The 23,406-nt window shown below is 52.3% G+C and overlaps 1 protein-coding gene across 1 annotated transcript in view; it reads right to left on the bottom strand.

Moving 5' to 3' along the window:
• LOC115092958 (E3 ubiquitin-protein ligase HERC2-like) overlaps positions 1–23,406 on the bottom strand; it is a 2,733,734-nt gene that overhangs the window by 2,394,974 nt on the left and 315,354 nt on the right. The window contains 1 exon segment of the mRNA XM_029604466.1: positions 18,656–18,807. Within this exon segment, the coding sequence (XP_029460326.1) occupies positions 18,656–18,807 (152 nt within the window).

Here is a 23,406-nt window from a genome sequence, read left to right on the forward strand (position 1 = left end):
CCGCCATCAATCCGAGTACCTGTAGATAAGACCACACTGCCGGGCAAATTAGAAACACCCTGACACACTTCATGATGAACCAAAGACCAAGATACTCTAATGTCTGGGATGGCCGAACATTGCTCTTGGCCAGGTTCACCATCCAACCAAGCTCCTGCAACAAGCAAAATCACCTTGCATGAGACTCAAAGGCTCACTTCTAGGCTCTTGGCCTAAATAAGCCACTCATCTAACATGCAGTGAACCAGAATTCCCATCCTTTCTCAACTCTCATCACCATAACTTTGTAAAAAGTTCTGGGCGCGGTGGCTAAACCTAAAAGCTGTGCTTGCCAAAAACTGTGAAACTAAGAAATCGTTGATGCTCTAGATGGATGGGAATATGAAGACATGCCTCTGACAAGTCCAGAGACATCAGAACCATGATGTTGGGTCGCTAGAATAGGGCTGAGCATTTCTTGAGGTAGATTGGCTTGAATACACTGACCCTTCTGCGGTAGATCAGCAGGAATGGAATCTCTCATAAGACGAGTTACTGAACTAGGTCTTCTCCTGGAGTGGAGTGGAATGAATAAACAGTGCCTGAAGCTGAGACCATCAGAATTTCAGATGGGATTACTATTTCCTCCAGCTGGGAAGATAATATAGAATGTGTAGAAAATGTTAAAGGTGTTTTCACACTGCATAATGACTAAAAAGAGGCACAGGACTTCCCTGAAGACAAAATTGCAATCTGGAGTATGTTCTGTTTTAGCAGGACTGGGGTTAGAGCTTTATACACTCAGGAGGGATCCAGAGAAGGCCAGCATGGGATAGGTATATGCTACCTTGCTATGAGTCAGAGCTAATCTCATTAGCAGTTTGCTAACTGCAGCTGAAGGCATCTGAGCTCTGTGGACAGAATCAATTAGATCTTTCTGTCTTAAAACATCTGCATACCCAGGCAGACGTTCAGGAGCAGGATTACCCAGTACATTTTTTTGCTCCTGATTGTCTTGGCTGGATCCAGAAGCAAATTTTGCCTTCACAGCTAAGATTTTAACATTTTCCTGGCAAAATATAGCTGTATTAGCTGGAATCTCCAAAAAGGCTGTATTGGGTATTTGAGAGGTATCCCTAAATGCTGATAGAATCTGAACTTTGTCTCTCTGGAGCTGGCTTAGAGGCTGCAGTAACCTGACACAAGTGCAGTAGAACAAAAGCTGTACCAGACTGTGAGGCAGTGCTTTCCCCTACATGTTCAGATTTTTAACTTCTTTTGTCTGGTATTAATAGTGCTGTGTGATTCAGGGAATATGGGTGGGATCTTCTTAGTGTTTGGGTAATTGCCAGGTTCTTGTGGCCTGGTTTTGGCCTCTGCTGGAAACAGGATGCTGGGCTTGATGGACCCTTGGTCTGACCCAGCATGGCAATTTCTTAAGTTCTTATGTTCCCCAGGCCAAATGCATGAAGGCAGACACCGATGTTTGTAACTTGGAAGACATTTTTAAAACTTTTGAAGTGAGGGTTTGCATACTGACACTTAAACCCACATGGCAGGTTTAAGGAAATGAAATTGATTATACTCAAGGAAGGTTGGTGGATTCCAAATTTGGTAAGCAGGGCAGACATAATAAAGCACAGCATCTGGAATGACTTGAGGTGCTGGGGCAGAAACACAAGTTTATTGTCTGTAACAGAAAAATCTGTTGTGGACTCACTGGGTTGGCAGGGAGCCCTGCATCCAATCCTGCAGGAATTGTTTGGCTTCTTCATTCTGACACAGGGCAGCAAACTGGAGTCAGGGACCACACTGGTAGAAGCAAGACAATACCACAGGGCCAGATTGGAGCTGGTCTTCTGCCTAACCAGCCCCCTCCCCTGCAGGTTAAGCCCTTGAGTTCTGGGTAGGGTGCCAACTTTACCACAGGCCACGACTGGACACTTGAGTACTCTTGGGGGTGAGAGGAATCACAAGGAGGTATGTTTGTCCCCCCCTCATTTGCATTAATTTGCATACATTTGAGATCATCCACCTTGATCTCATGGTATCATGCCTATTGTAACATGTATTGTTTGTGGGCTTGGCCCTCAGAAAGCCATGAATACATTAAATTACTATTACAAAAAGGTAAACTTCCCAGACAAAAACAAGTTGAACTGCTAGCACTCAAACAGTAACAACCTTACTCATAAAAAGGTAACACTGCAAATATTAAACCAGAACCTAAAACACCAATACCCTTCCTATTATGGGAAAAAAACAAACCAAGCTGCAATAGATTCCTATCTCACCTCAATCACACATGCAGAGTCAGACACTCGCCAAAATCAGAAGAGACGATAGTATAAATAAAAACATATGACAAGAACTGAACTGGAAACGCAACTCTACATGCAGTGCAATAATAGAAAAACAGAAACATCACAATTTCTCTTAAAGTAACTAATAAATCAAGAAATATAAAACATCAATTGTTAATAGTAAAACCATATTAATAGAGTAAATAATTCAAAACAACTGATGAACAGAACCTCTAATATTTAAAAAGCTCATTTAAACTTAAAAACTTTATAAAATTTCCCAACCACCAATAAAATATTTAAAAAACAGCAAACTAATCAAACACCACCCAATAGTTAAGGATTGATTTATTAACCTCCAGCTCTCTATACCTGGGAACCTTTGATTTTCAATCATTCTGAAATTGTCATGGATTACTGGGGAGGAGAGGGAGCGAGGGGGATGCACAAACTTTATTCTCTCAAATACACACACGTTTATTCTCTCATACACACAATCTCTCTCTCTCAATGGATACACTGACACACAGGCTAGCTCTGTCACAGTTGGTTGCCCTAGCCCTCACAGGCTCCCTCTCTCTGTCCTTCTCTCAAACATACACATTTATACAAGCTCCCTCTCTCTTGTACACACACATGCACGCTCAGATAGACTCCATCTCTTTCTGGCAAACACACACTCACACAGGCTCCTTCTCTCTTTTGCAAACTCATACACCCCTGCACATAGGCTCTCTCTCTCATCCTTCACATGGGTTCCCTCTCACACACAAACACACACTTTCACAAAATCCCTCACTCACACACCCTCAACTCAGGCACAAAGGCTCTAAATCTCTCCCAGACACACACACACTCCTGTTACTGTGCCTGTTATTTGGTGCACTCACACACACACACACTCACAGGCTGCAACGAGGTCATTAGCTGCTTACTGCTCCTCGGCTGTGGCCCACCGGTACTTCCTTCCACTTTGCTGCATTCTGCTCGCAGAGCACCCGGGGCCACCTCCGTCTTCAGCCATGAACGGGATGGGTCCCATTCGGGGCCCCACTGGGGTCTCCTCCATCTCCAGCTGCAAACATCTTTACTCTTTGCATGACCAGGTTTTACAGTGTCTGGTTACCGTTTGAAATCAGACAATGTACAACAGGCTGCAAAACCAGGCTATCCGATCCAAAACCGGGCAGTTGGTCACCTTAGTTCTGGGGGCCGATTAGACTTGCCTTCTTGAGAACATCATGGTGCCAGTGCAGAGTAGAGCTATTATTAGGCTGGGGCTAGGGTCAGGCACTGGCTGGAATCTGACAGCAGATACTGAATGGGAGCCTGATTCAAGCACAGAATGGAGACAGAGCGCAGGCTGGGGGCTGGAGACAGAGCGCAGGCTGGGGGCTGGAGACAAGGGAAAGGCCTGAGGCAAAAGGAGAAGGGTAAAGTCTGGGAAACAGACAAGGGACTAAACTGGACTGGGCAGTGCAAGACAGAACAAGGACTGGACAAGGATTTTTACCATGTTCTATCTACCTAGCTGCAATCAAGCTAGGTAGAGAGAACATGGTACATTCTTTCACCTTCCACCCCTCGAAATCACATAAAAACTTCACTGAAGGTAACTGTGCTTTCATAGATTTGACTGTGCACAACCTCATCCCGAGTTCATAATGCCACTCTTATAGTAGTATTAAAAAGTTCAGAAATCAGTGGGCTTTCACAGAAGCTCACTGATTTCTATTCACCCCTCCCCTCTCCCCCCTCACCTCCAGAAACGCGATTTGCTATAAGTCCCGTTTCGGGCATAACGCAGAGCTATCGCAGGCATAGTGCCAGGAAAAAACTGTAGTTATTTCAGTCATTAAAAACACGCGATAGCATGCTTTATAGTATCGCATACAACGTTAAACAGCCCTCATTTCCATTTATTCTGCCCAAACTCCTCCAACTTGTATAAATTTTTCAAATTTTTATACACGTTTTGCATTGTGATATTTATCACATGTGTTATGGCATTATTGCGGGCGTTAGGGCCCTAACGTCCACAATAAGACCTTAACGCGACTAGGTGAATGACCACCTTAGCGAAATAAGTTTGAATATCACCATTTAACCAGATAAGTACCATATCCCGGAATGCCCCCGTCACATCCACCACTGGGATCAATGACTATTTAGCCGGATAAATAGTTATCTCGCTAAGGAGCAGCCACTAAACGTAACCCAACATTCAAACAATACTACTTAGCCATATAAGTCTGAATTTATCCAGCTAAGTAGTGCTGAATATTGGGCCCTAGTGTTTTAACAGAAAAGCCAGAAAACAACAACTGTTGCAGTTGGACACTGCTGGAGAGATAGTGGACCCTTGGGCCGACCTACCTAGGGAGGCAGGGTAGGCCGGGAGGCAGAGCCACAGGCCAGAGGAGTTCACCCAGGAGCCAGGGACCCCCCGGGAGGAGCCCGTAGGGTCCCGGGTCCTCGGGACTTGGAAGTGAGACAGAAAGTCCAGAGGCTGAGATAGGCGTAGACCGGGACCAGAGTGAGGAGAAAGGAAAGCAAGTCCAAGGTACCCGGAAGGCAGGGGATCGGCTGCACAGGGCCGAGGGCCGGCTGATGGCAGGGCAGCGGGCGGCAGCGGAGTCTGTAGCAAACCGGAGTCTGAAGCAGGCTGTAGACTGAAGCGGAGTTTGTAGCAAACCGGAGTCTGAAGCAGGCTGTAGGCTGAAGTGGAGTCTGTAGCAGGCTGTAGACTGAAGCGGAGTCGGAAGCAGGCTGTAGACTGAAGCGGAGTCGGAAGCAGGCCGGAGTCAGAGGCTGGCTGCAGGCTGAAGCGGAAGTCAGAAGCAAACCGGAGTCGGAGGCAGGCAGCAGGCTGAAGCGGAGTCAGAGGCAAACCGGAGTCGGAGGCAGGCAGCAGGCTGAAGCGGGGTCAGAGGCAAACCGGAGTCGGAGGCAGGCAGCAGGCAGAAGCGGAGTAAGAGGCAAACCGGAGTCGGAGGCAGGCAGCAGGCAGAAGCGGAGTAAGAGGCAAACCAGGGTCGGAAGCGGACAACGTGAAGATCACCAGGAACGCAACTAAGAACAACTATGGAGTTGTGAACCTCGTTGCAAGGTGATGAGAGAGAGTTTGAGCGCCGGTTATATCGGGACTTGGGCGTGACGTCAGCAGCACGGGCGGGGCCAGGCTTTCGGGAGCTGGGCGCGCGCGAGGCTGACGAGAAGCAGGCACGTAATGGCGGCCGCCATGTGGAGTGAGAGAAGCCCCCGGGGCCCGGAGTGAGCAGAACGCGGTGATCCCTGAAGCGGAGGTAGGCGTGCTTGGGCTTTAACAGAAGGGAAGCGGTTGGGACCGCAACAGTACCCCCCCCTTTACGGCCCCTCTTGAGAGGACCGGGTTTCTCCGGGTGGTCACGGTGGAACTGTTGCAACAAGGATTTGTCCAGGATGTTGCGGCTGGGCTCCCAGGTTCCTCATCGCCACAACCCTCCCATGCGAGTAGATACTCCCACCTCCGGTTGTAGAAGCGAACATCCAGGACCTCGCGTACCTGGTAAGTTGGATCATCGTCGATGGAAGTGGGTGAAGGATCCGGAGGTTTTCGGTGAAAGCAAGAGAGGACTACCGGCTTTAGCAGAGATACGTGGAAAACATTGTGGACTCGAAGAGAGGATGGCAACCTCAGTCGATAAGAAACAGAGCCCACTCTCTCGGCGATCCGGAATGGTCCTCAGAACCTGGGTGCAAATCTTCATGAGGGGAAGCGGAGATGGATTTTTTGGTGCTAAGCCAAACTCGGTCTCCTGGCTGAGGTAGGAGCCGGTCGTCGGTGGCGATCAGCCGCCTGTTTGGCGGAAGAGGCTGAACGGATCAGTTTGTTCTGGGTCTTTTGCCACAAGGTCTGTAGCTGACGAGCCGTTAACTGGGCGGCTGGAGAGGCGCTGGGAGTAGCGATGGGAAGCGGAGGTCTCAGCTGTTTCCCATAGACTTGCTGGAACGGTGAGAGTCCGGTGGCAGCATGAGCCTGATTGTTATAGGCAAACTCGGCCCAGGGCAGTAGTTCTGACCAGTTGTTCTGTTTTTCATTGGTGAAGGCTCGAAGGTAGGTTTTCAGAGACTGGTTCATTCTTTCGGACTGTCCGTTACGCTGCGGGTGGAAAGCCGTGGAAAAGTTGAGCTTCACCTTGAAGCATTTACAGAGGGCCCTCCAGTAGCGTGCGACAAACTGGGGCCCACGGTCTGAAACTATGTCTTGCGGGAGGCCGTGTAACCTAAAAATATGCTGGGCGAAGAGGAGAGCTAGTTCGGGTGCAGAGGGTAACTTAGTCAATGGAACAAGGTGCACCATCTTCGAGAAGCGGTCGACAGTAACCCAGATAACCGTTTGGCTGCGAGATGGAGGTAAGTCCACCTTAAAGTCTGTAGCGAGATGGGTCCAGGGCTCTGTGGGAACTGGCAGAGGCTGTAGGAGACCGCACGGGGGTCCAGGACTAGGCTTTTGACGAGCGCAGGTGGGGCAGGAACTAACATAGATGCTAACATCCTGTCGCATGTTGGGCCACCAGTAAAAGCGGTTAAGGAGTTCCAAGGTTCTCTCGCGTCCTGCGTGCCCTCCAGTGAGGGAGTCATGAGCCCAGCGTAGTGTCTTTAAACGGTCTCGTCGGGGAACCACGGTACTATCTTGGGAGAGGACCATCAGGGCAGACAGGCGAACTTTACTAGGATCCAGAATGTACTGTGGAGGTTCTTGGTCTTCTTCGGACAAGGAAGTCCGTGAGAGAGCATCAGCTCGGAGAATCTTAGCTGCCGGCCGGTACTGTAAGACAAAATCAAAGCGGCTAAAGAACAGGGCCCAGCGGGCTTGGCGAGGGTTCAATCGTTGAGCCTGGGACAAAAACTCTAAGTTCTTGTGATCCGTATATACGGTGGTCGTGTGCCTGGCCCCTTCGAGCCACTGTCTCCATTCTTCAAACGCGAGTTTGATTGCCAACAGCTCTTTGTCGCCGATGGAATAATTTGTCTCGGCGGGGGAGAACTTCCTGGAGAAGTAAGAGCATGGCAAGAGTTGTCCGGACTCGGAGTGTTGACCGAGGATCGCCCCGACGGCTATGCTGGAGGCGTCGACCTCGACGATGAAAGGTCTAGCTGGATCGGGATGACGGAGACAAGTGTCCGAGAGAAACGCCTCTTTCAGGTCGGTGAAGGCTGCGACCGCAGCGTCAGGCCAGTTCTTGGCGTCAGCTCCCTTGCGAGTCAGGGCAGTAAGGGGAGCGACCCGATGCGAGTACTGTGGAATAAAGTGTCTATAAAAGTTAGCGAAACCCAAGAATCTCTGAAGGGCCTTGAGACCCTTGGGTTGAGGCCATCTAGTTATGGCAGATACTTTTTCGGGGTCCATCCTGTGGATGAGATGATGTACCCCAGGAAGGGTAGGGCCTCAGCTTCGAAAACACATTTTTCTAGCTTGGCGTAGAGGTGATTGTCTCGGAGGGCCTGCAGAACTTGTGTGACGTGGAGACGGTGAGTATCCAGATCTCTGGAGAAGATGACCACGTCATCAAGATAGACAATCACATGAGAGTGGAGCATGTCGCGTAGGACTTCATTCATGAGATTCTGGAAGACGACGGGGGCATTACAGAGTCCAAAGGGCATTACGAGATACTCATAATGCCCATCCCTGGTATTAAAGGCCGTCTTCCACTCATCCCTGGGGCGAATACGGACAAGGTTATAGGCCCCTCGGAGGTCGAGCTTGGTGAAGATGCGTGCTCCCTGAAGGCGATCCAAAAGCTCAGGAATCAGGGGAAGTGGATAGCGGTCTCGCTTAGTAAGAACATAAGAAAATGCCATACTGGGTCAGACCAAGGGTCCATCAAGCCCAGCATCCTGTTTCCAACAGTGGCCAATCCAGGCCATAGGAATCTGGCAAGAACCCAAGCCGCGATAGTCTTATACATGGACGGAGGGAGCCGTCCTTCTTGGCCACAAAGAAGAGGCCAGCTCCGGCAGGTGAACGAGAGGGACGGATGAAACCTTTGGCAAGGTTCTCAATCACATACTGGGACATGGCAGCAGTCTCTGGCAAGGACAAAGGATACACCCGGCCACGGGGAGGTGTGGTGCCCGGCAGCAGGTCAATCGGGCAATCAAAAGGCCGGTGTTGAGGTAGTATTTCAGCCATTTCTTTGGAGAAGATGTCGGCGAAGTCTCGATATGGCTCGGGCAGCAGGAGGGAGGAGCAGAGGTGCAAGGTTTTCAGTGGACGTGGGAGGCGTAAACAATGTTCAAAGCAAAAGGGACTCCATTGGGTTAGCTGAAAGTTATCCCATTGAATAATGGGTGAATGCTGTCGCAGCCACGGTAGTCCAAGAACCAGGGGGTGCACAGCTCGCTCCAAGACTAGCAGGGAGATCTCTTCCGAATGGAGCAGTCCTGTCTGGAGCGTCACAGCGGCTGTGGAGCAGGTGATAGTACCAGGGAGCAGCGTGCCCCGGATAGAGGAAATCTGTAGCGGAGGAACCATCCGTTGCGTGGGGAGAGACAGCTGATTCACCAGATCGGCCACAATGAAATTCCCCTCAGCACCAGAGTCGACGAAAGCCCGGATCTGGATTTCCCCACCCGGGTATTTAAGAGTCACTGGCAAGGTACATAGAGGAGCTGATCCTGTAGAGCCTAGGTGTAGCTCCTCGGTATAACCTAGGCACGGTCGTTTCCCGGACATTCCGGGCAATTGGCGAGGAAGTGCCCCTTGCCTCCGCAGTAGAGACAGAGGCCCTGCGAGCAGCGCCTTCTCCTTTCTTTGGGAGTTAGTGGAGATCGACCCAATTGCATGGGTTCTCCACTGTTGGTAGAGGCTGGGAGAACCTTAGGGGCCGGGGTTCTGGTGGCAGTGGACGACTGTGATGATGTCTTACGATATGAGCGGGTCTCCTTATCCCGCTGCTGAAGACGGCGATCCACCCTGCCAGCGATGTCAATTAAGTCATTTAAGTCCTCCGGGAGGTCCCGGCCTGCTAACTCATCTTTGATGCGGCTGGCAAGCCCCTCCAGGAAGATTCCCCTAAGGCAATCATCCCGCCAGCCAACTTCCATGGCCAGCGTGCGAAAGTCTATGGTGTAATCGGCCACCGAGCGTGTCCCTTGCCTGAGGTGCAAGAGCTCGGAGGCCGCAGTGGTCTGGCGTACAGGATCATCAAAAGCAAGGCGAAAGTTGAGGACAAATTCTTGCAGATTCTGTAGCAAGGGGTCCTGCCGTTCCCACATCAGCGAAGCCCAGTCAAGAGCCTTGCCATCCAGTAGCGAGAATATATATGCTACTTTGACTGCGTCTGAGGGAAACTGTGCAGGCAGAAGAGCGAAACGCACGTAGCACTGATTCAAGAAGCCACGCCATGTCTTGATATCCCCGGCATACCGGGTCGGCGTGGGTAGCTGAGTCACTGAAGCTGAACTGGGTGCTGGAGCCAGAGGAGGGGCTGGAGGTGGTTCCGGAGGAGAAGCCTCCAGGCGGGAGACCAGCTGTTCCACGGTAGCAGCAAGCGTGTCGATACAGTGCTGTTGCTGCTGGAGGCGTTGTGCCATCCCCGGGATGGCCTGCAGACCTGGGGCCTCTGCCGAGTCCATGGCCTTGCAAACTGTTGCAGTTGGACACTGCTGGAGAGATAGTGGACCCTTGGGCCGACCTACCTAGGGAGGCAGGGTAGGCCGGGAGGCAGAGCCACAGGCCAGAGGAGTTCACCCAGGAGCCAGGGACCCCCCGGGAGGAGCCCGTAGGGTCCCGGGTCCTCGGGACTTGGAAGTGAGACAGAAAGTCCAGAGGCTGAGATAGGAGTAGACTGGGACCAGAGTGAGGAGAAAGGAAAGGAAGTCCAAGGTACCCGGAAGGCAGGGGACCGGCTGCAAAGGGCTGAGGGCCGGCTGATGGCAGGGCAGCGGGCGGCAGCGGAGTCTGTAGCAAACCGGAGTCTGAAGCAGGCTGTAGACTGAAGCGGGGTCTGTAGCAAACCACAGTCTGAAGCAGGCTGTAGGCTGAAGCGGAGGTCTGTAGCAAACCGGAGTCTGAAGCAGGCTGTAGGCTGAAGCGGAGTCTGTAGCAGACCGGAGTCTGAAGCAGGCTGTAGGCTGAAGCGGAGTCTGTAGCAGACCGGAGTCTGAAGCAGGCTGTAGGCTGAAGCGGAGTCTGTAGCAGACCGGAGTCTGAAGCAGGCTGTAGACTGAAGCGGAGTCGGAAGCAGGCCGGAGTCAGAGGCTGGCTGCAGGCAGAAGCGAAGTCAGAGGCAAACCGGAGTCGGAGGCAGGCAGCAGGCAGAAGCGGAGTCAGAGGCAAACCGGGGTCGGAAGCAGACAACGTGAAGATCACCAGGATCGCAACTAAGAACAACTATGGAGTTGTGAACCTCGTTGCAAGGCGATGAGAGAGAGTTTGAGCGCCGGTTATATCGGGACTTGGGCATGACGTCAGCAGCGCGGGTGGGGCCAGGCTTTCGGGAGCTGGGCGCTCAAGAGGGACGTCCTCGCGCGAGGCTGACGAGAAGCAGGCACGTAATGGCGGCCGCCACGTGGAGTGAGAGAAGCCCCCGGGGCCAGGAGCGGGCAGAACGCGGTGATCCCTGAAGCGGAGGTAGGCGGGCTTGGGCTTTAACAGAAGGGAAGCGGTTGGGACCGCAACAACAACTTATTAAAAGATCTGTAGAGCCAGATAATCAGTTAACAAAAATGAGTTGACAGGAGACAGTAAAATGCTTTTACTTTCCCAGAAAACTCTAAAATACTGCACAGTCAGGTAATTCACTTGTGTGAAAGAGCCTATTTATTTTCCATTTGTTGCAAGCTTACTCTCAATCTGTCTGTTTATTTATGAAGACTCATCCATCATCTTTTTATAAATTTCAACAAATGTTAAAATATTTGTCAACATGAATGAAAAGAGGCATGGAGGTAACTTGCTGGAAAAGAAAATTATTCCTCACCTGCTAGTTTTCGTTCCTGTAGTACCATGGATCAGTCCAGACCAGGGGTGGGCACTTCCGGTCCTCGAGGGCCACAAACCAGTCTGGTTTTCAGGATATCCCTAATGAATATGCAAGAGAGAAATTTGCATGCACTCTGCCTCAGTTGTATGCAAATCTATGTCATGCATATTCATTAGGATATCCTAAAACCTCGACAGCTTTGTGGCCCTCGAGGACCGGAAGTGCCCACCCCTGGTCCAGACAGTGGGTTATGTCCCCCGTCCAGCAGATGGAGTCAGACAAGGCTTCGGAGGGTGCTGCCATATAAACCAGTGCACCCTATGTGAATCTTCAGTATAGAGAATATCAGAGCCAGAAAACAGAGAAGGATGGATCAAGCTTACTAATCACACCGCCGTACGATAAAGAAAAATTACCTGTAACGAATGCAACTGATGCCACAACTTGAACTTGCAAAAAGAACTGTAGAACAGCCTCAAAAAAATGCAGAGGCGAAAACATGAATAAGATAACCAGAGAAGTCAGAAGGGAAGATAGAGCAGGAAAACATCCCAAATCCCCAAAATTGTTAGGGAGGGCGTCTGGACTGATCCATGGTACTACAGGAACGAAAATTAGCAGGTGAGGAATAATTTTATTTTCCCTGTACGTACCAGGATCAGTCCAGATGGTGGGATGTACCAAAGCTTCCCTACATAGGGTGGGCCCCTGAAAGCCCTGCTCAAATGACCCTGTCGCCAAAATACCCTGAAGTTGACGACTAGAGGTGTAACCGATAATGCCTTGCAAAGGTATGCAATGATTTCCAAGTCGCCGCCCGACAGATCTCCTGAGAGGAGACAGACTGGCTTTCCGCCCAGGACATCGCCTGATAGCGAAGGGAATGGGCTTTGACACTCAAAGGAGGTGGTCGACCTGCTCCTATGTATGCCACCACAATAGCTTCCTTGAGCCATCTGGCAATAGTTGTCTTCCTAGCCCTAGAGCCCTTCTTTGGTCCCGACCAAAGGGCAAACAAATGGTCTGACGCCCGAAATTCATTGGTGACCTCCAAGTAGCGGATCAGGCTGCGCTTGACATCAAGGTGACGGAGAGACCGTGACTCATCAGCTGCGAAGGACGGGAGTTCTATCGTCTGATTCAGATGAAATGCCGAGACCACCTTGGGTAGGAAGGAAGGCACTGTACGTAAGGAGACCCCCGAGTCAGTAAAATGGAGATAAGGCTCCCTGCATGATAGCGCTTGTAGTTCTGAAACCCTGCATGCAGAACAAATGGCCACCAGGAAGACCGTCTTGAGAGTGAGATCCTTGAGGGTGGCGGCACATAGAGGTTCAAAGGGAGGGCCAGCCAGAACCTTGAGATCCTAGTTAAGGCTCCAGGAAGGACAAGGATTCTGGACTGGAGGCCTCTGGTGTTTCGCCCCCTTGAGGAAGCAGGCGATATCCGGGTGAGACAAAAGTGAAAGATGGTCGGGCAACTGAACCAGTGAGCTTAGAGCAGAAACTTGTACTCGCAAGGAGTTGTAGGCGAGTCCCTTCTCTAGGCCGTCCTGTAGGAACACGAGGATCTGAGGTACCAAGGCCATTCTAGGTCGAGTGCCGTGAGAGGCACACCAGGATTCAAACACCTTCCAGACTCTTACGTAAGGGACTGAGGTTGAAGTCTTCCTAGCCTTGAGAAGGGTCATGACTACTGCATCAGTAGTACCATTTGCGTTGAAGCCTCCGCCTCTCAAAAGCCAGGCCGCAAGACAGAAGCATTCTGCCTGGTCGAAAATACTGGCCCTTGGTGTAGTAGGTGAGGAAGATGCCCAGGTGTAGAGGACCGTCCAGCGCGAGATTGATTAGGTCCGCAAACCAAGGACATCATGGCCATTCCGGAGCCACCAGAATTACAAGACCCTGGTGCAGCTCTATCCTCCGAAGTACTTTGCCCACTAGTGTTCACTGGAGGGGGGGGGACGACACACATATAGAAGAAGATGACGTGGCCAGGGAAGTACTAGGGCGTCCACACCTTCTGCACCGTGCTCCCATCTGCAACTGAAGAATTGTGGTGCCTTGTGGTGTTGTGGAAAGTGGCCATGAGATCCAGACGAGGGGTCCCAGCGAAGAATGAGAAGCTGCATCGCCTCTTCAGAGAGTGACTACTCCCCGGGATCTAAGCACTGTCGACTCAAGAAATCCGCCTGAATGTTGTCCATTCCCGCAATGTGAGAGGCTGCCATCCAGGTGAGATGAATCTCCACCCACAACATCAGGCGGGCCTTTTCCAGCGAGACATGTCGATTCTTCGTGCCGCTCTGGCGATGGATGTACGCTACTATAGTCGCGCTGTACGAAAGGATCCTGATCGCTTGATTTCGCAGGAGGGGAAGGAAGCATATGAGTGCCAGCCGGACTGCTCTCGTTTCCAGACGATTGATCTGCCACGCTTCTTGGGTCTTTGTCCACTGTCCCTGTGCTGAACTCGTTTGGCACACTGCCCCCCAACCAGTCAGGCTGGCGTCAGTGGTGACCACCACCCAATCCGGAATTTCTAGTGGCATGCCCTGTGCCAGATGGAGTGGGTCTAGCCACCAGCTCAAGCTGGCTTTGGCGAGCTGGGGGAGAGGGAGGATGAGGTGGTAGTCCTGCGAGACTTGTTTCCAGCGAGAGAGTAGTGCCCCTTGTAATGGACGCATATGTGCAAATGCCCACAGTACTAGATCGCTAGTAGATGCCATGGATCCCAGGATCTGTAGGTAATCCCAGGCTGTGGGAGAGGGGAGACAGGCAAAGTGTTGAATCTGTTCCCGGAGCAATTGAGCCCGGTCCGGCAGCAGGAAAACCTTGCCCTGCGCTGTGTCGAAGCGTGCCCCCAGAAAATCCAAGGACTGTGAGGGACTGAGACTACTCTTGGCGAAGTTGACAACCCAGCCAAGGGACTGAAGAAGTTGAACTACCCGGGTGACCGCTGCCTGACCCTGTGATAGCATCTTTGCCCGAATGAGCCAGTCATCCAGATATGGATGAACTAGAATCCCCTCCCGTCGAAGAGCTGCCGCCACAACTACCATGATCTTCGTGAACGTCCGCGGGGTGGTCGCAAGGCCGAAGGGAAGGGCTTGGAATTGAAAATGTTGGCCCAGGATCTTGAAGCGGAGGAACCGCTGATGCGCTCTGAGAATGGCGATGTGAAGATAAGCCTCCGTCAGGTCGAGAGAAGCAAGGAATTCTTCCTGATGTACCGCCGCAATCACTGAGCGCAGAGTCTCCATTCGAAAATGAAGAACCTTGAGGGACTTGTTCACCTCCTTGAGATCCAAGATTGGACAAAAAGATCCTTCCTTTTTGGGTACCACGAAGTAGATTGAATAATGACCCGAGCCCACCTCTTCAGAGGGGACGGAAAGGATGGCCCCTAGGTCCAGGTCTGTCCAGAGTCTGCCGTACAATGAGCTGTTTGTGACGTGGTCTGCAGGGAGAGAAGAGAAACCTGTCCCTTGGGGGTCGAACAAAATCCAATGCGTAACCGTGCCTTAGGATGTCTAGAACCCACTGATCCGAGGTGATTCGAACCCACTCCTCGTAAAAGAGAGATATTCGTCCCCCGATCCTGGGAGTCGAGGAGTGGATAAGTCTGGCATCATTGAGAGGACTTGGAGGGAGCCCCTTGGTCTGCCCCCTCCCTAGGTGGTTGCGGCCCCGAAAAGAATGAGGCCATGACTGCGATCTGGAAGAGGGAGTCCGAGGCGTCGTCTGTCTAGGATTGTGATATCGATGCTGAGTGCGGGACCGGCTTCTAGAGGGATTAAACGATCTCGAGGATCGCGGACGGTCCTCAGGCAGGCGATGTACCGCATTCTCACCAAGGGACTTAATGATCTAGTCCAGATCCTCCCTGAAAAGAAATGTACCCTTAAAGGGAAGAGATCCCAGGCTGGATTTGGAGGAGGAGTCAGCCGACCAGTTGCGAAGCCAGAGAAGACATCTCGCCGCTACCACCGAAACCATGGATCTTGCCAGTACGCGTAGGAGATCATACAGGGCATCCGCTCCATAGGCTATGACCGCCTCTAGTCGGTCCGCCTGGCTTGCTTCCTCCAGTGGCAGGTCCTGAGAGGTAAGGAGTTGCTGAACCCAGCGGAGTCACGCTCTCTGCGCCAGTGAACTTACAAACGGCCGCTCAGACTCCCAAAGCCGAAACCTCAAATACCCTCTTGAGGTAGACTTCCAGCTTCCTGTCCTGTAGATCCCGCAGGGCCGTGCCTCCCGTAACCAGGATAGTTGTCCGCTTGGTAACTGCAGACACCGCGGAGTCCACCTTCGGAACCTTAAGAAGATTCAGGAAGTCCTCGGGAAGAGGATATAGCTTTTCCATCGCTCTGCTGACCTTAAGCGAGGCCTCAGGCGTATCCCATTCCCTGGCCAATAGCTGTAGGAAGGTGGGATGGGTGGGGAAGGCCCTGGACAGAGGGCGTAGACCCACTAGGACTGGGTCCCCCTTCTTGCTCGAGGAAGAGGCGACCGGGGTGGAGGGCCCCAGAGGATCCTGGGGGGGCTCGATGTCCAGCTCCTTTAGAATATGAGGGATGAGTGCATCCAACTCGTCCTTCTGAAAAATCCAGAGCACCCTCGGGTCATCATCCTCCATCTGTGTGGCAAGGAGGGGATCATCCTGGCTCGGAAGGGGGTCATCCCCAGCCTGATCCGGGGCTGGGCCAGCCCCTCCTGCTGGTGGGAGGGCAAAACGCACCCTGGAGGTCCCGTGGGTGGCCCCTGGTGCCCCCCACACTGGGTCATGGACCCCCGAGGGAGTATCCGCTGCCCTGGGAACTTTGGGTGAGGGGGGTCCAGCTGTGGGATCTGTAGCCTGGTCCAGCCTTGACAGGTAGGCATTGTGCATGAGCAAAATAAAATCCGCAGAGAAGGGAGGAGGACCCAGGGGGGGGCAGAGTAGCAGAATCTCCCGACTGTATCTAGGGTCCCAGGGGCGGAACCGGAGTCAAAATCGGTGGGGGGATATCCAAAAAATCCTCCGTCTTCCCCTGATGGCTCCTGCATGCGATTCTCCAAATCCAAGATGGCCACAGTTCCCGCGCGAAGCAGCAACGAGGCCGGCCTCTACTCCCGAAGGTGCGCTGGATCGCACGAAACAAGACGTCCCGGCGGCTGAGAGGTGCCCTCCCCACCAGGGAGGCACCGTGTGCACACCCCCTCGCGGGATAACCGCGATCCCGGTTCCCCACATGACGAGCAACGAGAGGCCCACAGCATGCTGACGCTCGGAGGGGAAGTGGGGGGGGGGGGGGGACGAGAGCTGCGGTGGAGCCGGGATGCCGCGGGGAGCAGGAAAACGCGTTCGCTTCGCCTCCGACCCCATCAGTGGCAGCAGAGGAATGTGACTTCTCTGCTGCAGCAGCCCCGGGGAATGCGCGTCTCGGGGCCGCGGGTCGGGCCTCGCGAGGTAGGGGGGAAGAGGTTGAAACCTCCAACATCCACCCCTAAAATCATGGTACCTAGGAGTGACTTTTTTTTTTTTAAAACAAAATTCACAATAAACTGAAGCCCAAACACTTACCCCATCGGAGAAAGAACTATGCTTTTTTTTTTTTAATAACTTGATCCATCCTAACCACAAGCAAACACAAGAGAAGAAGTAAAGAGGATAAAGTGTCCTCAAGACAGGGGAAGCCAAGGTTCCCCTACTCCTATCTGCTGGTCAGAAAGATACTGAGGACTCACACAGTTTATATGGCAGCACCCTCCGAAGCCTTGTCTGACGCCATCTGCTGGATGGGGGACATAACCCACCGTCTGGACTGATCCTGGTACATACAGAGAATGGTGGTTACTACCCTTATCCAATAAACCTTCATACGGTTAATGCAACTCAACATTGCTCTCTGCTTCAACAGCAAAGGGAAATGTGGAAAAGAGGATTTACATTCAGACAACCAACAAGGACACTGAACTGTACAGTCTGGGAAAACAAATAAGCATGGGGGTAATTTGCTTGATGCGGCAGTTACTACCCTTAACTAATAAGCCTGATACCTCACTTTTGATGCAACTCCAACATTACTCTCGGCTAGGGATGTGAATCGTTTTAGGACGATTAAAATTATCGTCCGATAATTTTAATATCGTCTTAAACCGTTATGGAACACAATACAATAGAGATTCTAACGATTTATCGTTATAAATCATTAGAATCGTGAGCCGGCACACTAAAACCCCCTAAAACCCACCCCCGACCCTTTAAATTAAATCCCCCACCCTCCCGAACCCCCCCAAATGAGTTAAATAACCTGCGGGTCCAGCGGCGGTCCGGAACGGCAGCGGTCCGGAACGGGCTCCTGCTCCTCAATCTTGTTGTCTTCAGCCGGCGCCATTTTCCAAAATGGCGGCGAAAAATGGCGGCGGCCATAGACGAACACGATTGGACGGCAGGAGGTCCTTCCGGACCCCCGCTGGACTTTTGGCAAGTCTCGTGGAGGTCAGGAGGCCCCCCACAAGCTGGCCAAAAGTTCCTGGAGGTCCAGCGGGGGTCAGGGAGCGATTTCCCGCCGCGAATCGTTTTCGTACGGAAAATGGCGCCGGCAGGAGATCGACTGCAGGAGGTCGTTCAGCGAGGGTTCCGGCGCCTCGCTGAACGACCTCCTGCAGTCGATCTCCTGCCGGCGCCATTTTCCGTACGAAAACGATTCGCGGCGGGAAATCGCTCCCTGACCCCCGCTGGACCTCCAGGAACTTTTGGCCAGCTTGTGGGGGGCCTCCTGACCCCCACGAGACTTGCCAAAAGTCCAGCGGGGGTCCGGAAGGACCTCCTGCCGTCCAATCGTGTTCGTCTATGGCCGCCGCCATTTTTCGCCGCCATTTTGGAAAATGGCGCCGGCTGAAGACAACAAGATTGAGGAGCAGGAGCCCGTTCCGGACCGCTGCCGTTCCGGACCGCCGCTGGACCCGCAGGTTATTTAACTCATTTGGGGGGGGTTCGGGAGGGTGGGGGATTTAATTTAAAGGGTCGGGGGTGGGTTTTAGGGGGTTTTAATGTGCCGGTTTTTCGATTTTTCACGATTTTTCACGATATTTTACCCCCCCAAACGGCAACAATACGATTCCCTCCCCCTCCCAGCCGAAATCGATCGTTAAGACGATCGAGGACACGATTCACATCCCTACTCTCGGCTTCAACGGCAAGGGGTGGCAGGAAACGAATCAAACAGTAACCAATAAGGGCCCTGACCTTAGCGATCTGTGAAACTTGTAAGTATGGGAGCTTGCTGGGCAGACTGGATGGGCCGTTTGGTCTTTTCCTGCCATCATTTCTATGTTTCTATAGTAAAACCCTTATACTCAAAAACTTTCATCAACGTGTTAATAAACAATTAATAGAGTACTTTACTAGACATACACTGTATCTCCATGGCCTAATCTACCACCATCGCCACAGCCCCAGGAGTAAAGCTCGCCAGTTGCTGCCAAGGCCAGATAGTGCTGCCCATCTGAATGTGCTGCAATTTTCATAATGTTCTTGGAGCTCAGACAATGCACCATTTGTGGTCCCTGAAAAAAAAAGACCAAAATAAAATCTATTATTTTATTTTGCCATCCTAGTAAGCTTTTACTTTAATCTAAACATGAGCTCTATGGCAAATCAATATATTAATTAATGGACTGAACTATTTTCCAGAATATTGATTGTTTTAAGAAAAAAAAGAGCTGCAAAATACAGAGCCAGTGGTCATTCAATGAACATACATAAGGGAAAAAAAATTCTGTCTGACACAAAAATGAAATTCTAAGATTTTACTTTTATTTGTTTAGAAACCCAATAGTTGATTGGATGGAAATAAACAAGCACACAAATTGCTAGTCAATTTTGATTAAATAAATGCACAATTAATGTCAGGGCTTTGAGATTCCTGCAGCCTCTCTCCTAAAAGAAATGTATTGGGCTGCCATATGGATTGTCTTTTGTATGGTTTTCTGTTTAAAAATCAAGTATTGGCATATCCTGCTTCTTACCTTCATACCCATTCCCTTGTGCAGAAGAGCAGCTCTCTAGTTATAAAAATATATCTCCTCCATTTCCACAGACTTCAATTTACTTAAGTTTGATACATGTGACACTAACAGCTCTACTCATGACATTCAGCAAGTAAAGTATGAAAAATGCCAGTACAGCATGGCTCAAGATCAAACAATTGAGTCACACAGGCAAGAAGGTGGTGGTAAGAGAATTAAAGGTGACCTATGTGAAATGAGTTGGTCTCAGTCCAGTTCCCAGTGAACAGGTGGTCTACATCACTAAATTTGTCATTAATTGACACTACAGTAGAAGGGCCAAAGATTATACAAGTATGAATGCTACATTGTCCATCACCACTACAAGTGGCCCCTCCAGAGCAGAAATGTTTGGATTACTTACCTGGTAATCCCCTTTTCCTTAGTGTAGACAGATGGACTCAGAACAAATGGGATAGTATCCGCGTGCTAGCAGTTGGAGACGGATCTGACGTCAGCACGGGGGTATATAGCCCCACAGGAAGCGCAGCGATTCAGTAATCTTCCTTGCAAAAGCTGTTATGGATGTGTGTACTGACGCTCAGTGAAAAGTGAAAAGTGAAACAGGAGTCCCCTGACCAATTGACAGTGGCTGGAGACCGCCAGCATGCACAACCGGAAGGCGGAGACCCGGGTAGAGCGTACGCTCTCAGGAAAAGAAGCCATGGCTTACCTGGAATCGGTGAACTCATGTACACAGGCAGCAGGGCGGGATGCTGAGTCCATCTGTCTACACTAAGGAAAAGGGGATTACCAGGTAAGTAATCCAAACATTTCCTGGCGTGTAGCCAGATGGACTCAGAACAAATGGGATGTACCAAAGCTTTACTCCCAGCCAGGGCGGGAGGCTGCCTGAGGACCATGTAGGACCGCCCTCGCAAAAGCTGAGTCCTCCCTGGCCTGGACATCCAGGCGGTAGAACCTGGAGAAGGTATGGAGGGAGGACCATGTCGCTGCTTTACAGATCTCTGCAGGTGATAGCATCCTGGACTCCGCCCAGGACGCTGCGAGCGCTCTGGTGGAATGAGCCTTAACCTGAAGAGGCGGAGCCTTCCCAGCCTCCACGTAGGCTGCCCTGACAACTTCCTTAATCCAGCGGGCAATGGTGGGCCAAGAGGCCGCTTCACCTTGCTTCTTTCCGCTGTGGAGTACGAACAGGTGGTCCGTCTTCCGCAGGTCTCGTGTCATGTCCAGATACCTGGGCAGCAGTCTGCCGATGTCGAGATGGCGTAATAAACGGCCTTCTTCAGATTTCTTCAAACTTACCGTGGTAGGCAAGGATATAGTCTGGTTAAGATGAAACTGTGAAACCACTTTAGGGAGAAATGAGGGAACCGTCCGAAGATGGATAGCCTCCGGAGTGATTCGTAGAAAGGGATCACGGCAGGACAGTGCCTGTAGCTCAGAGATGCGGCGTGCGGAACACACCGCCAGCAAGAACACCAACTTCAAGGTGAGAGACCGGAGAGACAAGCCCCGAAGGGGTCGGAAGGTGGACCCCGCGAGGAAATCCAAAACAAGATTAAGATTCCATAAGGGCACAGGCCACTTTAGGGGCGGACGAAGATGCTTGACGCCCAGCAGGAAACGAGATACATCTGGGTGTTTGGCGATGGTTTTGCCATCCCTCCTGGGACCATAGCAAGACAGTGCCGCCACCTGAACCTTGATGGAGCTGAGGGAGAGACCCTTCTGAAGTCCATCCTGCAGAAAATCCAACACAATAGGTATGGTGGTGGCATGTGGATTGGTGTTGTGAGTGTCACACCAGGCTTCAAACACTCTCCAGATCCGGACGTAGGTAAGGGAGGTGGAAAACTTGCGAGTTCGGAGGAGGGTATCAATCACGGGCCCCGAGTAACCTCGTTTCTTCAGTCTAGCCCTCTCAAGGGCCAGACCGTAAGAGAGAATTGAGCTGGATCCTCGTGTAGAATGGGACCTTGATGTAGAAGGTCCCGGAGAGGAGGCAGGGGAAGAGGCTCCCCTGCCAGGAGTCTTCTCATGTCCGCGTACCAGGGTCTTCTTGGCCAGTCTGGTGCCACTAGAAGAACTAGGCCCCGGTGAGTCTGAATCCTGTGGATGAGAGCGCCTAGCAGATGCCACGGAGGGAAGGCGTACAGGAGAGTCCCTGGAAGCCATGGCTGGACCAGGGCATCGATGCCGCGTGAGAACGGGTCGCGCCTGCGGCTGAAGTATCTGGGTACTTGAGCATTGGACTTGTCCGCCAGTAAATCCATGGCCGGAATCCCCCAATGATCGACAATCATCTGGAAAGCCGTGTGGGACAGCTGCCACTCTCCCGGATCCAGGCTTTCTCTGCTGAGGAAGTCTGCTGTGGTATTGTCCTTCCCGGCAATGTGGACGGCGGAGATGTCTTGCAGATTCGCCTCTGCCCAAACCATCAGCGGGGCGATCTCCAGAGAGACTTGTCGGCTCCTGGTTCCGCCCTGCCGGTTGATGTAGGCCATCGTGGTGGCGTTGTCGGACATCACTCTGACAGATCTGTGCCGTAGGCGGTGAGCGAGTCGAAGGCAGGCCAAGCGGACTGCCCGAGCTTCCAGGCGATTGATGTTCCACGTGGACTCTTCCCTGTTCCACCGCCCTTGCGCGGTGAGCTCCCCGCAATGTGCTCCCCAGCCGCTCAGGCTGGCATCCGTGGTGAGCAAAGTCCACGGGGGCGAAGACATCGCCGACCCCCTGCTCAGGTGGGTGGACTGCAACCACCACCGCAGCTGGATCCGAACACTGGCCGGTAGAGGAAGGTGCGTGGAATAGTCCCGACGGGGGCTCCAGCGAGAGAGCAGGGAATGCTGTAGAGGTCTCATATGGGCCCGTGCCCAAGGCACCACTTCCAGGGTGGATGCCATGAGACCCAGAACCTGCAGATAATCCCAGGCCATGGGCCGACCGACCCTCATCAGGTACTGGATACGTTGCCGAAGTTTCAACTGTCTCTTGGTCGTAAGACTGACCGTATCCGCCCAGGTGTCGAAGAGCACTCCCAGATACTCTATGGACTGGGAAGGCAAGAGGCAGCTCTTGCCGAGGTTGATTACCCAGCCCAAGCTTTCCAGAAGGGCGATCACCCTGTCGGTTGTCCGCAGGCTCTCCTCTTGAGATTTCGCCCTGATCAGCCAGTCGTCCAAGTAGGGATGGACCAGAATCCCTTCTCGCCTGAGGGCCGCAACCACCACTACTACCACTTTGGTGAAAGTTCGCGGGGACGTGGCCAACCCGAAGGGTAGAGCCCGAAACTGGAAGTGGCGGCCCAGAACCTTGAAGCGCAGGTAGCGCTGATGATCCGGATGGATCGGAATATGCAGATATGCCTCTGACAGGTCTAAGGCCGTGAGGAATTCCCCGGGCTGGACCGCAGCTTTGACGGAGCGCAGGGTTTCCATACGAAACCTTGGTACCCGTAAGTAGCGATTGACCGACTTGAGGTCCAGGACAGGCCGAAAGGTGCCCCCTTTCTTGGGTACCATGAAGTAAATGGAATAGTGTCCAGAATTCACTTCCCAGGCAGGTACTGGGAGGATGGCGTTCAAGGACAGGAGCCTCGCCAGGGTAGCTTCTAACGCTGCTTCCTTGTGCCGGGGACAGGAAGATTCCACAAACCGGTCCGGAGGAAGAAGGCGAAAATCCAGATAATAGCCTTCCCGGATAACGGCGAGGACCCACTGGTCCGACGTAATCTCGACCCATCTGGGGTAGAAGAGGGTCAACCTGCCCCCTATGGCTTCGTTCCCCAGATGAATCGGCGAATTCTCATTGTGGCGCGCGACCGGGGCCCGAGCCCGGGCCCGCCCCCCGCTTGCGCTGCTTGGCCCGAAAGGACTGATTCCTGGCCGGAGGACGAGTCGCCTGATAGCGCCCCCTATACGGGACAAAGCGCTGGGAACTCCTGCCCCTGTAGGACCGTGGGAAAGAGCGCTGTCCCCTTCTGGATCGGTCTTCCGGAAGTCTAGGCACAGGAGAGGCACCCCAGGAAGCGGCCAGCTTATCCAGGTCACTGCCAAAGAGAAACGAGCCCTGAAAGGGCAACCTGGTGAGACGAGACTTCGAAGGCGCATCAGCCGACCATGGCCGGATCCAGAG

The sequence above is a fragment of the Rhinatrema bivittatum genome, chromosome 5 (genome assembly GCF_901001135.1).
Source record: "Rhinatrema bivittatum chromosome 5, aRhiBiv1.1, whole genome shotgun sequence".
In the NCBI taxonomy this organism is placed as follows: Eukaryota; Metazoa; Chordata; class Amphibia; order Gymnophiona; family Rhinatrematidae; genus Rhinatrema; species Rhinatrema bivittatum.